Source organism: Hibiscus syriacus, unplaced genomic scaffold (genome assembly GCF_006381635.1).
Source record: "Hibiscus syriacus cultivar Baekdansim isolate YM2019G1 unplaced genomic scaffold, ASM638163v2 tig00110450_pilon, whole genome shotgun sequence".
NCBI lineage: Eukaryota > Viridiplantae > Streptophyta > Magnoliopsida > Malvales > Malvaceae > Hibiscus > Hibiscus syriacus.
In genome coordinates, this window is record NW_024062743.1 from 5,626,864 (window position 1) to 5,642,606 (window position 15,743).

At 33.5% G+C, this 15,743-nt stretch overlaps 1 protein-coding gene across 1 annotated transcript; it reads right to left on the reverse strand.

The window, feature by feature from the left end:
* Positions 1-14,705: 14,705 nt before the first annotated feature.
* Positions 14,706-15,200, reverse strand: LOC120126179 (cyclin-dependent protein kinase inhibitor SMR3-like; the record flags this gene model as incomplete). Its single annotated transcript, XM_039144448.1, has 1 exon — positions 14,706-15,200. A coding segment is annotated over one exon (495 nt), but the record flags the coding sequence as incomplete, so codon positions are not given.
* Positions 15,201-15,743: the final 543 nt, after the last annotated feature.

Sequence of the window (15,743 nt, forward strand, 5' to 3'; positions counted from 1 at the left end):
ACACTGCTAACGTTACCATTTTCTGACGTTTGGAATGTAAACGCCTATATATGTTTAAAATGAGTGGCGTTTACTATCAAAACGCCGCTAAATAACAGTTTTGTTGTAGTGAAAAATAGTGAATTAAAATCAAATACGAAATGATGTTATCATCATTTCGCAAAATATATTATTTAATGTTCATGAACACTATATCAAAGATATAATCACACATAATTTTAAATAAATATAAAAAAATTAAAAATTTTAATGAAGAAGAAACACAATATGAATAATCTTAGAAAAAAGAAACAAACACAAGGTGATGTTTTCTCATTTAAACTAGGATCCGTTTGTTTCACATAAAACATTTTCCGGAAAAATGATTTCCTTATTTTCCAGTGTTTGGTTGGAGGAACACTGGTTGGTCAACGTAAACAATTTTCCTAGTCAACAAAATTTCCTTTGTGTTTTCTGGAAAATGACTTACGGTATGATTTTCCGTAAGTCATTTTTCGAACTTTTCACTTCAAATAATAAATACTCAAAATAATTTTATTTTATGAATTTAATATTAATAAAATATTTTAATATCATTTTAATCAAAATATTAATTATTAAATATTTAAAATATATTTATTAATATTTCTAATAATATAATATTATATTTTTAATATTATCGCGACCGTCTTTTGGTTAGGCCCGGAATTGGGCTTCGACTTGAATGAAATGGTTTGGAGTCGTCACCGATCATTTTAAAAATATTTAGGTAGATACCATCTTACCTAATATGCATCGTACTAGAAATGTGTCGGGTTCAGGACGGTTACGGTCAATGAAGGATTAGCACCCTTGAACAACCCTTTCGATACCAATTAATTTGTCGGTTGTCTTTAATTACGAAAATTTAAAATTTAAATTTAAAATTTAAAAACATGATTCGAATTGCTTACCTCTGATTGGTTGGACTTTATTCTAAAAATGAGTCAAAACGTTAGATAAAAATAAATAAAACATAAGTATGAAATGAATAAAATAAAAAAATAATAATGAATTTAAAAAAAAATAATAAATAAATAAATCAAGACGGAAAATAAATTAAAAGAAAAAAAACAAAAAGAAAATAATAGTAAAGATAACATACATATATAATAAATAAATAAATAAAAATAAGAATAAAACAAAGAAATTGAAACATGAATGGACCAAATTGCAAGAAAAATAAGTTGGGTGTCAAATTTCGAAGCAGAATTGAAAGATATATTCGATTTAGGGGGTGAAGGGAGTCTTCAAAAATGTCGAGGGACCAGAAGGGGAATTACCCCTTTTTTATTAAAAAACACGCGAATCCCCTAGGGGATCCGCTCGGGTCGGGTCGGTGCAGTGGGTTGATATATAACCCAAAAATGCCCAACTCCCATTCATTTTCCCCTCTCTCTCAAAATAACCACTCTCCCTCTCATTACAAATTCTCTCAACTAATCCTCATCCCCGGTGGAAACCCAGGCACCCCTCCGGTGGACAACAGCAGCCCAAAAGCCACTGGCCGTCGCTCCAGCCGCCACCACCGGTGGCCGAAAAAACTAAACTCTCCGAAAGCTCCCTCTCTACCCCGTAACACTAAATATAAAGCCCGATCTTTCAATAGAGCGTCGAATCGGCGTAGATCTAAAAAGATGCACTCGGTTTTGTACCTCTGTCGACTAAACTCTTCGTTTTTCCTTATGTGCTCCTGACGCGTACTATTTTTGTTTCTTTTTTGTGTTTGTGTTTGGTAGTTTCGGTATTTGTGGTTTAATGAGTTTTCTCACCGACCGTTTTTTGATATGTTTGGTTCTTTGCTTTTTTGTGGTCGGTTCTCTAATCTTGGTTGATGTTGCGTATTGTTGTTGGGATCAATGTTCGGTTTCTCTGTTGTTCTCGGTGTTGTGTATTTTTTATCTGTGTTTCTTGTTCGGCTTCACCGGGGGTTTTTTATAGCCCCAGTGTTGGCTATTTTTAGTCCCGAAATAAGGGGCTCGTTGGTTGCCTCTGATTTTCTCGTGCATGTGTGACCGATCATCTTAGGATGGGCCAGTCTTGGGATGTTCGGCCGGCCGTTTCGCCCTTTGACTATTTGGCTCCCCCTACGCGGTGCCTGATGATACCACTTTTAGGGTTCCAAACCCTAACATTTATTGGTCTGGTTCAGGGCCAGTTCTTGGACTACCTGGATCTCATTCGGACCTTTAGGCTAGTTCAGGCCCGGTTTGATTAACTTGGATTGCTTGGACCTGAAAAAGAACAAAAAAAAAATGAAAAACAAATAATAAAAAAAAATATATTATATATATTCTAAAATGTTTTCAAAATTTCAAAAACATTTCAAACTATATATTATATATATTTAAAACTGTTTTCAAAAATATTTTTTAAAAAACTATATATTATATATATATTTTCAAAACTATATAATATATATGTTTTCAAAAATGTTTTCAAAAACTATATATTATATTTAAAATTGTTTTCAAAAACTATATATTATATATTTTCGAAAACTGCTTTCTAAAAATTATATATTATAATTTTCCAAAAAAATTCAAAAATTATGTTATATTAATATCTATACATATACATATAACTAAATAAATACGGACGAAAATGAGTGTCTACAGCTATCCCTCTTTGTCCTTTTTTGTGGAACAAAAAATAGGACAAAGATAAAAAGACACAAATTTTCGTTCGGTGGAGTTGAAAATTGACTTTAATTAAGAATAACTCCTTGTCGAATTGAGTTGCGGATGGCTCCTTCGTCGCGAAGTCGTGTCCATCTTGAAGTGACATGGAATTGAAGCCGTAGTTCAGAATCAAGATGTGGCTTCTTATTGCCAAATTGAAGTCCACTTCGGTCTTCTTCTCGGTTTAAAGACATGGGTTTAGAAATTCTACTGGAAAAGAGTTCCTCGACTCCACCATATGGTCGATAGATTCTCAAAATCGAACTCAGAAATCTTTGTTGACAGATAGCTTTTCTCGACTTAAGTTGTGCTACCGAAAAACGGTTTCTTATCACTAAGGCACGGCTAACTCATGTCTTCTTCTCAACTTAAAAACCTCAACTACAACCGAAAAGTAGTGTGATTGATGTGTCACCGAGATGAATGGAATTGAACTCGACAATTTTGTTGAAAAATAGCCCTTCTTGCCTTGAGCTATGCTGTAAATTTGATTTGCCTCTAAGTTGAATGTAATCGAACTCGAAGGTCTTTGTTGGTAGATAACCCTTTTTGCCTTGAGCTATGCTGCAAATGATGTGCCTTTGAGCTGAGTGTAATCGAACTCAAAGGTCTTTATTGATAGATAACCCATCTAGCCTTGAGTTATACTGTAAATGATGTGCCTTTGAGTTAAGTGTAATCGAAGTCGAAGGACTTTGGCAGATAACCCTTATTGCCTTGAGCTATGATGCAAATGATGTTCCTTTGAGCTGAGTGTAATCGAACGCGAAGGTCTTTTTGTTGGCAGATATCCCTTCTAGCCTTAAGATATACTGCAAATGATGTGCCTATGAGCTGAGTGTAATCAAACTTGAAGGTCTTTGGCAGATAGCCCTTCTTTCCTTGAGCTATATTGAAAATGATGTGCCTTTGAGCTGAGTGTAATCGAACTCAAAGGTCTTTGTTGACAGATAACCCTTCTATCCTTGAGTTATGCTGTAAATAATGTGCCTTTGAGCTGAGTGTAATCGAACTCCAAGGTCTTTGGCAGATAACCCTTTTTTCCTTGAGCTATGCTGTAAATGATATGCCTTTAAGATGAGTGTAATCAAACTCGAAGGTCTTTTTTGACAGATAACCCTTATCGCCTTGAGTTATGTTGTAAATTTGATGTGCCTCTGAGCTAAATGTAATCAAACTCGAAGGTCTTTGTTGGAAGATAACCCTTTTTGCCTTGAGTTATATTGCAAATAGTTTCTTTAAAAAATGGCTTCCTTTCACGGGTCTAAGCCAGTCATAATTCTTCAAGTGGTTCCTCTGAGCGGGTCTGAACCAAGTGATATGATTTTTGGATAACTCCCCTTCACGGGAAAGCCCACTGATAAATTCTGTCGGGCCGGATATCTTCCGTCGTGGAATTGAAATCTGGCTTGAAAATGTTAACTGGAAACCTGCTTCTCATTGAGTTAAGCTGAATTGGATTCGTTATGAATTGGCTCTCGAACCCATATGAAATTGATTTTGGGATCTGTAGATATGTCAATTTGGTTGAGGTATAGCTTCCCACTACTAAGTTAAGCAACCATCATCGATCTTTGCAGGTGTTTTTGAACCGAGTATATTTCTTCATGAAGTCGAAACTTGACTTTAAAAGCTGCAAAACATTATGTATGTAAAAAAAAAACAAATGTGATGCTCTTAAGTATGCCTAAGATGCATGTAACATGAATTGGCTCTGTTTTATCTTCTGGATGGAGGCTCATTTTGTATGTCTGTCTTGTACATAGAATCGACCATGCCCCATTTTCTTCTAGGGTTGTAGTCTTTCACATTTGAGATTGTCCTGTTTGAAAATGTTTTTTCCTTTCTCTTATTTTTGGAGAGGGGAAAAATATAAGAATTTTGTAAAACATTGCTCCTTCATTCAGGCTTGCAATCAAATCAAATCATAAACATGAGTTCAAAGTATATCAAAGGAATCAATAGCTCTTTTAATTCTTTCAGAGTTATAGCTCTTTGACAAATATTCAAATGGATGAGTTGGCTTTAGGTGGGCCTCCTAAAAAAATGTCATTTTTTGGTCATTGATTGGCTTGGCATTTTAATGGGATGCGGACAAAATGATGTAACTAGCATAATCAATTACTAGACCTTATATTTTGGTCCTCTGAAATCTTCCATTTGTTCAAGCTTTGTAGACTCCTCTAACAAAGGCAGTGCAAAAATATTGGTCTAAAAATGAAATTCCTGAGTGCTCGTATGAAATTGACTATAACAGGTGTTCATTGACTCCCTTAGTCCATCTTTACCGAAACTCCTTATTTAGATAAATTTAATTTGTCATTTTCTGGCTAGCTGAATCCATAAAGTCGGGGCACTTAACCAATTGCTCTAGTGGGACAGTTGAATATTATAAACACATTTACCAGGTTAGCTGAATCTTATCCATAAAGTCGAGGCGTTTAACCAATTTCCTTAGAGGGACAACTCAAGCTTTATTGTATAGTGTAGTCACCTTTCTCATGCTAGCTGAATCTTATCCATAAAGCCAGGACGTTTAACCAATTGCTCAATAGGGACAGTTCAAGCTTTATTGTGTATATATAATAATATGGGTATACGGATCCAATTTCTTAACTTTGTCAAAAAGAACATGTTATAGTTTAGGTGTTGCTGGAAGTTAAGGAATCTCATCTTTAGAGTTCAATTTCCAAGCGACTGACCTAAACTATATTCACCTACTCGACTATTTCATCCATAAAGATCATGATCATCACTGAACGTCTTAAATAAAAAGTATAGTAATTGTCATATGCAAAAGATGCCCCATGTTGTCCACACCTGTGCACATCTAAATACCAAGCCTTATGAGGAGGGCATGTTATATTGGTTATTTGCAAGAGAATGGTATGGTATTTGAGCGTGGCTTCTAGGTAAGGTCAAAGTCCTTTGTTGTATTAGCTTGTCAAAGATCTGTAACTCTGAGTCATTTACAGAGTTTTTTAATTCAGTTAATATTCAAAGAATTGCAAGTTTGCAAATTTAAATCGTTGCTCGTCATCTTTAAAGTAATATAAATTTATTCAAATATCTTTACAAAAACTTGAGAAAAAAAATGAAAAAAAAAATTCAAACAAAATGCCTCAAATGATGAAATGATATTCCTCACTTGGATGCCCCCAAGTTGTTGAAGTTGATCCAGTTCTGGTTACACATCTTCTGCATGATTCCCTTGAATGCGTAACAGTTCTCAATAGTGTGCCCTGGGACACCGCCGTGATATTCACAACGAGCATTCTCATCATACCACTTGGGCTATGGGGGTCTTCATGGGTTCCATCGGATATGGTGACACTACGTGGGTGTCAAGAAATTACTGGTAAAACTCTTTGTAGGTCATGGGTATAGGGTCTTCATGGGTTCTAGACGGTATAGCTACAATTGATTTTGGGCTAGAGATTGTAACACCTTTATTGACGTGGTTGATGTTGTTAATTTCTCCATCCCCCTCCCTCATAGGAGGTTTCTTACTGGCCTCCCCATCCTTAATCTTGCCTTACTTTATGACTGATTCGATCATTTCTCCGGCCATAACTAAGTCTGAGAAGCTTCCTAATATGATTGCAACCAGGTGTCCGAAGTATGGAGCCTTCAGAGTCTGTACAAAAAGCTTTTGGGTTTCTTTCTCATCCAAGGGCGGATGAACTTGTATAGCCAAATCCCTCCATTTCTGTGCGTATTGCATGAAATTGTCGTTATGTTTCTTTCCATGCTTTGTAGCATAACTCGATCTGACCTCATGTCGTTGACATGCTTGTATTGTTCAAGAAATGACTTGGCTAAGTCCTTCAAAGTCTTGATATAGGATCGAATTAGCTGGTTGTACCATCGAATGGATGAGCTCGACAGACTCTCCTGGAAGCAGTGGATCAGGAGTTGGTCGTTTCCTCTATATCCTGTTATCTTTCGGCAGAACATGGTAATATGAGCGGATGAGAAACTATTTCCGTCAAACTTCTCAAATTCCGGGGACTTGAATTTCAGAGGAAGAACCAAGTTTAGGACTAAACTGAGTTATGCGACATCGACTCCATGGTAGTCATGATCTCCTTTAACTACCTTCATTTGGTTCTTCAATTGCTTGATTTTCTCCTCCATCTTCTTTACTTTGTCATATTCGTCCAAGTCCGGTATAAGGTAATAACCCGGATTGTTCTCAGGGTTAGATACAACAATCTGTATCATTACAGTAGATGGTGTATTCGCTTTTGTAGTGGATAGGTCCCCTTGAAGTTCGAGTAAGATTTCAGGTGTGATAACCACTTGTGGGGTAGGTGGCTTAGCTACCTCTTTCAATGAACCTGCCCCAGGTGCACTCGCTTGATGCAGACCAAATAACTTGGCCACAATTTGATCCACCAAGGACTCTTGGCTTTTCATGATTGTATCCAGAGAACTCAGACTGCTCTGGTTTATTTTATCTTCTAGCTCTCTTTGGAGCTTCAACATGTTCTCCTCAATTTGAGTGATTATATCTTCCATCTTCTTCTTTTTCAAGCGGGTGTTATGCGTATGGGGTGTGTCCAATGCTTGAGGTGGTGTATCCAGTATTTGTTCCCTTTTGATGAGACATTCTTCCATTAGTTAATACGAATGCAAAGAAATGAAAAATGCAAAATATGTTTAAAAGCATGATGCATGCAATGTTTAAGGCATTGATCCAAAAATGTGTCTGTTATTATAAATAATCCTCATTGGGGACAAAATTGTTACGTATTAGGAGACAAAAAACATTTTAAAGATGTAGACCCGAACATCTTCTGATAGGTTGTTCGTCTTCTGCCTTTTTTCTATCACCGATTGAATACCATAATGAACTGTTATGGCTTCTCTTGCTAAACTATGCAAGTGATGAGCTGCTTGCCCTGCATCTCCGGCCTTCATTCTCTGTTAAGCCTGTTCCTAACGAAAGCACCATTGGAGCCCTTTATCGATAGGAACTATACAAAGCTTGCTTCTTGAATTCGTCAGCAATGGCATCCAGCTCAACTAGGGTTTCACCATCTTTTTCTTATAGGCTTCGAAAGGACTCTCCGGGTCAGTAACATTTTTCTTGTCTTGCCCCTGCAACTTTCACCATCCCGTTTTGGAAAATTTGACTTTGACGCGCATTGCGCGTCATCTATGGGTGCGGTTGACACACAAATGCCTGTCGTTGAAGCCACCGACATGAATTTTTGATGACGCACAATTGTGTGTCATAAATCTATGACAAGGATTTATGATGCGCATTAATGACGTTCTTTGAGTGTCATTGAAGGCCCCGTCATAAATTAAGATGACACACATTTGTACGTCATAAATTTATGACACGCATGTATGACTTACATTGCGCGTTATTGAAGCCCCCGTCATAAATTAAGATGACACACATTTGTGCGTCATAAATTTATGACACGCATGTATGACTTACATTGCGCGTCATTGAAGCCCCGTCATAAATCTGCTTGACAAACATTTGTGTGTCATAAATTTATGACATGCATATATGACTTACATTGCGTGTCATTGATGCACACGTCATTTAAAAAGACAACAAACGTTCGTGTGTCGTGATTGTATTTAGGAAATTATATATATATATATATATAATATAAATATATATATATATATATATATATATATGTTATATATATGTATATATATATATATATATATACATATATATATATATATATACATATATATATATATATATATATATATATATATATATATTGTAGATTGACAAATAATCAAACTAAATCACATTGAATGCCTCATAATACTAAATCTATGTACCATATTATATATAAGCAATCCATTTGCATACAATATATTCACATTAAGTTATCAAAAATATTGTATTAATCATATGTCGATACAAAATATCAAGGCATAATAAAGTTTACCACATAAGATACCCATTCTTTACGAATATCATAAATGTCATCATCCGTGTATTCTTCTTTCCCATCGCCAACCTAAGTAAAAAATATGAAATAAGTATATAATTTATACTTATTTAAAGTGAAGTATATAATGAACTATTAAAAAGTACTAAAATGACCAATTTTACATATGCATTCTTTGAAGCATAATAACATTATGCAAAGTCATAAAATCAATAACATTATAAAAAAATCCAACTTTGTTCACAACAATATCATCACAAATAATAACCACAAGAGAGTCCCTGTTAGGTCTATAGTACTTGGCAAAATCAAATTTTGGATTTTAAGTGCTAGTACGTGTCAAATGCTTTCACAACTCCACTGAACATTTCAAATTGTTCCTTTAGACATTTATTCATATATCGAAAAATAGTATCGATTGCCACATGCTTAAAACGTGTAATTAGATTTAATAATTCACTCATTACTTACAATAGAATCTATCAATATATAGAAGCAAATAACAAGAAGTTTACCATAAATGTAATCTTTCACTAAGTTAAATTCACAAGATTTTTAAGTTTGTTTCAAATTATAAACGATAACCTCCATTCCATACAGAAATAAAAAGGGCATGACAATTCTTATTAATATGAATAGACAAGATGTTATCGTAGATGAATTTCCAATAATATCATCCTACTTCAAGTCCATATGATAGTTGTATGACTAATGTGTATGTATAATATGATAGATGTGTATCAGAAAAGTTTGCTTACATTCTTATTGACCAGCACTTGAAGTCTGTTCTCGACTATCTCAATCATTATCTTACAAACATAATATCCACACTCGGTACCTCCCGGCTGACGGGGACACTACAAACAGTTTACAATAAACGATTAGTCAAAATGAAAGCTACAATTTAAATGATTAACCAATGATAGAATCTGTGCCAAAGTTATGCCAACCTAAATTTATCAAAAACAAAAATTAAATTTCAAGAGGGAGAGTTTAGTTAAACTAGCAAAACAATAAAAAGGAAACTATGTTACTCGAACGTAAGTATGAGCGTCGAATACATGTATTATTAGATATTTTAAAGTTATTTCTATGCATTTAGAAGATCTTTGGAGGTCATATCCACATACCTATATGTCCGACACAAAATGTCAGATACTGATACTTCAAATGAAAAGAAGAATCCAAACAACATAGAAAGAAGAAAAAGGCAGGAAAAGTTGTGTTAGTGAAACATTAAGTACCAATGCAAAGGACATAACCAAATATTTAAAGCCTCTTCACTAATGAAAAGTCAACAACCAGCAGCCATAAGCAACCAAAAGTAAATCCATCTGAAATATGACAATTAGGTAAAAACTTGGAACCATTCTAGTTAGCGAATGAAATACATATGTGGGAACTGGGAAGCAGAGGCACCTCACTCACTCATTTTTTTAAAGAAAAGAATCCCAAACATAATATAACCTTCCAAAAATCCTCGAAATATATACTATTGTAGGGTCATTCAGACCTATATCGCTTGGACTCGGAAGTGAGTAACGGATACGAGATTCTTTTTTAGGTTTGTCCATGTACTTGGAGAGTCATATCACCATACCCTCCTTATGTCGGACAATGATACTTCAAGTCAAGTTAAACAAGATATGTTTGTAAACATCTCAACAAGCATAATAAACATATATCACAAGACAATCAAGTTCAACATTTTTGAACCAAAATACATAATCCATCAAAACCCAAAAATCAAAAAGAGATCAAGAACTAGCATAAGAGTCTACTGAAGTAAAAAAACTGAAATAACCCACTTAAACGAAGAATGAAATGAACAAATCAGTAGCGATTAAACAAATAATAGAAAATAAAACAAGCATGCATGCAACAAATCTCGATTCAAAAAAACATATATGAAGTAAAAGCATCAAACCCATTAAATCAGACAAAATAGAAATCAACAAACCCACAAATATTAGAATATAGAACGAGGATTACCTGTGGAAACCCTTGATTTTTGACTCCCTCGACTGCATTGTGGTGAATGGCCAAACCGGTGGGAGGATGCAAAGACAAAAAGGGAAAACAGACAAAAATGGGGGAAGCACAGCGTGAAATTTTGTTAACTAGGGGGGAAGATCAAGCGCGCGGGAAATGATGAAAAATAAGGGGGGAATTAGAATACGACTCCTAAAGATGACACACAAAATTATCTATACTCCTTGTTTTTGTAAATTTTTTGGATTATGACTATTAAATATGACACACATAATTGTAAGTCATAAATCGTTCAGATTTTAAAAAACATGACATTTTTTTATGACACACATGTTTTGCAAGTCATAAATTAGTGTGTGTCATCGTTTGTGTGTCATTAAAGGTATATTTTCTTTTGACTAATCGTTTATTGTAAACTATTTGTAGTGTCCCCGTTAGTCGGGAGGTACCGAGTGTGGAAATTATGTTTGTAAGTTCATGAAAGAGATAGTCGAGAACGGACTTCAAGTGCTGGTCAATAAGAATGTAAGCAAACTTTTCTAATACACATCTGTCATTTCATACATACACATTAGTCATACAACTATCATATGGACTTGAAGTAGGATGATATTATTGGAAATTCATCTACGATAACATCTTGTGTATTCATATTAATAAGAATTGTCATGCCCTTTTTATTTCTGTATGGAATGGAGGTTATCGTTTATAATTTGAAACAAACTTAAAAATCTTGTGAATTTAACTTAGTGAAAGATTACATTGATGGTAAACTTCTTGTTATTTGCTTCTATATATTGATAGATTCTGTTGTAAGTAATGAGTGAATTCTTGAATCTAATTACACGTTTTAAGCATGTGGCAATCGATACTATTTTTTGATATATGAATCAATGTCTAAAGGAACAATTTGAAATGTTCGGTGGAGTTGTGAAAGCATCTGACACGTACTAGCACTTAAAATCCAAAATTTGATTTTGTCAAGTACTATAGACGTAACAGGGACTCTCTTGTGGGTATTATTTGTGATGATATTGTTGTGAACAAAGTTGGAATTTTTTATAATGCTATTGATTTTATGACTTTGCATAATGTTATTATGCTTCAAAGAATGCATAAGTAAAATTGGTTATTTTAGTACTCTTTAATAGTTCAATATATACTTCACTTTAAATAAGTATAAATTATATACTTATTTCTTATTTTTTACTTAGGTTGGCGATGGGAAAGAAGAATACACGGATGATGACATTGATGATATTCGCAAAGAATGGGTATCTTATGTGGCAAACTTTATTATGCCTTGATATTTTGTATCGACATATGATTAATACAATATTTTTTAACTTAATGTGAATATTTGTATGCAAATGGATTGCTTATATATAATATGGTACATAGATTAGTATTATGAGGCATTCAATGTGATTTAGTTTGATTATTTGTCAATCTACAATATATATATATATATATATATATATATATATATATATATATATATATATATATATATATATAAATTTCCGAAATATAATCATGACACACAAACGTTTGTGGTCTTTTTAAATGACGTGTGCATCAATGACACGCAATATAAGTCATATATGCGTGTCATAAATTTATGACACACAAATGTATGTCAAGCAGATTTATGGCAGGGGCTTCAATGACACGCAATGTAAGTCATATATGCGTGTCATAAATTTATGACGCACAAATGTGTCTCATCTTAATTTATGACGGGGGCTTCAATGACACTCAAAGAACGTCATTAATGAGTGTCATAAATGCGCATCATAGATTTATGACACACAATTGCGCGTCATCAAAAATTCATGTCGGTGGCTTCAACGACAGGCATTTATGTGTCATCCGCACCCATAGATGATGCGCAATGCGCGTCATTAAAGGGTATCTTTCTTGTAGTGTATATAACCCAAAAATGCCCAACTCCCATTAATTTTCCCCTCTCTCTCAAAATAACCTCTCCCCATCTCATTACAAATTCTCTCAGCTAATCCTCATCCCGGGTGGAAACCCAATCACCCCTCTGGTGGCCAACCGCCGTCCAAAAGCCACTGGCCGCCGCTCCAGCCCCACTGTCGGTGGCCGAAAAAAATCTAAACTCTCTGAAACCTCCCTCTCTACCCCGTAAAACTAAATCTGAAGCCCAATTTTCCAATAGAGCACCGAATCGGCGTAGATCTAAACAGATGCAATCGATTTTGTAACTCTACCGATGAAACTCTTTGTTTTTCCTGATGTGCTCCTAACGCGTACTGTTTTTTTTTTACTTTTTTGTGTTTGTGTTTGGTAGTTTCAATATTTGTGGTTCGATGGGTTTTCTCACCGATTGTTTTTTGATATGTTTGGTTCTTTGCTTTTCTATGGTCGGTTCTCTGATCTTGGTTGATGTTGCGTATTGTTGTTGGGATCGATGTTCGGTTGCTCTGTTGTTCTTGTTGTTGTGTTCCTGTGGGTTCTCTCACCGTTTGTTCTGTGTTTCTTGTTCGACCTCACTGGGGGCTTTTTATAGCCCCAGTGTTAGCTAGTTTTAGTCCTGAAATAAGGGGCTTGGCTGCCTCCGATTTTCTTGTGCATGTGTGACTGATCATCCCGGGATGGGTTAGTCCCAGGATGTTCGACCGACCGTTTCACCCTTTGACCGTTTGGCTCCCCCTGCGCATCGCCTGATGATACCACTTTTAGGGTTCTAAACCCTAACATTTACTAGGTTGGTTCAGGCCTAGTTCTTGGACTGCTTGGACCCCATTCGGACCTTTGGGCTAGTTCAGGCCCGGTTTGGTTATCTTGGGCTGCTTGGACCTGAAAAAGAACCCAAAAAATTAAATAAATAAATAATAATAATAAAAAAAAACAAATATATTATATATATTCTAAAATGTTTTCAAAATTTCAAAAGCATTTCAACTATATATTATATTTAAAACTATTTTAAAAAAAATATATAGATATTTTCAAAAATATTTTTTAAAAACTATATATTATATATATGTTTTCAAAACTATATAATATATATATATATATTCAAAAATGTTTTCAAAACTATATTTATATTAAAAATATTTTCAAAAACTATAAATTATATATATTTTTAAAATGTTTTCAAAATCTATATATTATATATATTTTAAAAAATGTTTTCACAAACTATTTTCTAAATCTATATAATATATGTTTTCAAAACGTTTTCAAAACTATATAAAATATATATTTTCGAAAACTGCTTTCTAAAAATTATATATTATAATTTTCAAAAAATATTTTCAAAATTTATGTTATATTAATATCTATATATATATATATACATATAAATAAATAAATACGGACGAAAATGACTGTCTACAAATATTATAATAAAATAGTTAATTATATTATAATAATATAAGATATTATATTTTTATTTTAATAATATATAATATATAATAAATATTATTTATTAATTTCATAGAAATAATATTATTAAATTATTAATAATGAATAATATTATTTATATATTTAATATTAATATAATAATCTAATAATATTTTAATAAAGATATTTAAAATATACTAATTAATATTTTTAAAATATAATATAACACTATTAATTTAATAAATAATTTATATAATTTATAATATTTTTATTTCAATAAAATATACCAATAATATTTTTTAATAATTATAAATAATATTTTAATATAAATAATTATTTTAATATTTAAAAATAATAATATTAATTTTTATGATAAATAATATGTTCAAAAATGTAATTCATTTTACAAAAAAACATTTTCCGAAAAACGTATCATCCTTTTTCATCCATGTTTTTTTCCCTTCATGTTCTGTTATAACTACAGTTCACAATGCGTTTTGCAGTGTTGTTTTCTTCAATAATAATGCAGAGCAGGGGAAAATGGTACTGTTGGCAAGAACAAATCTAAATCTTGAATAAAAATAAACCAAGAATTATTGGAAATGGAATGACCGAAACAAGAATCATGAACCCATTTTTCACATAAAGACATCCTATGACAAAATATATATGGATGAACTAACAGGACTAAGAATTCAATAAGTTGCTAAAATTTTTTGTTTTGATGATCTTCTTTTCGAGCTTTCTTGACGTTGCGGTGCATATCAGCAAGAAGACGGCTAGGAGGCAAAGACTCGACCTCTATTGAAAAATCGATTTGCAAAATCCTGCATGTGTTCGCTCCACTACTCGATGCCGATGGTTTCCTTTTATTGGATGGGAGCGGCTTCGGCTTCCTCGGTGCGGGCGGGCATTGTTTCATCACTGGGATTTTGTGATCCAAAGATGTTGGAGTTTTGAACCCATCATCATCGGTTGCCTTCATTTCTTCGAGTGATATCAACTTCGGATTCTTGTTTTCTTGAAGCTCCAGCGAGGATCGTTTTAGAATATCGAATTCAATCCCTTCTTCATCTTCTTCATCGACCAACAGCCTTGAATTTGACATTGTAACAAACAGAAATATTGAGAGAGAGGGGGAGGGGGAGGGGGAGAGAGAGAGAGAGCTGCGAAAAGACAAGTGAAAAGAGATATAGAGATGTAAAACAAAAAGAATAGAATCATTAAGTCACCGTCTTTATTTTCATGGAGTTCCAACCATATTAGGTTTTCTTTTCAGGTTCTTTTCTGCACTTTTGGTGAGCGATAAAGAGAGTTCTTTTCGTTGCATAGGATTCTTGAAAACCCTCCACAATATTCACCACCTACCCCACTTTGAGGCTTCGATGCTATGAATGCACGTGGTTTGCAATGCATTAGAGTCAATGGCTCAGTTCGTTGATCATGAGAACCCCACAACATATAATAGGATAATTTATGAATTTTACGATGTATTATAAATTTGAAATTTTAATATTTTAATTGACATAAAAATTATTATTATTAAGGATGGAATGAGGGCGGATGGTGACAATCATCCCAGAAAATTTAAAATTATAATACATTTTAGATTTTTTATATGTATTTTCTATTAAAAATTTATTTTCGTCCTTAAAATTTTATAAGTTCATCTCCCTAATATAAAAATCTTGTATCAGTCCCGGATTATTATTATTATTTTGTTCAAATCATTGACGATGTTAAA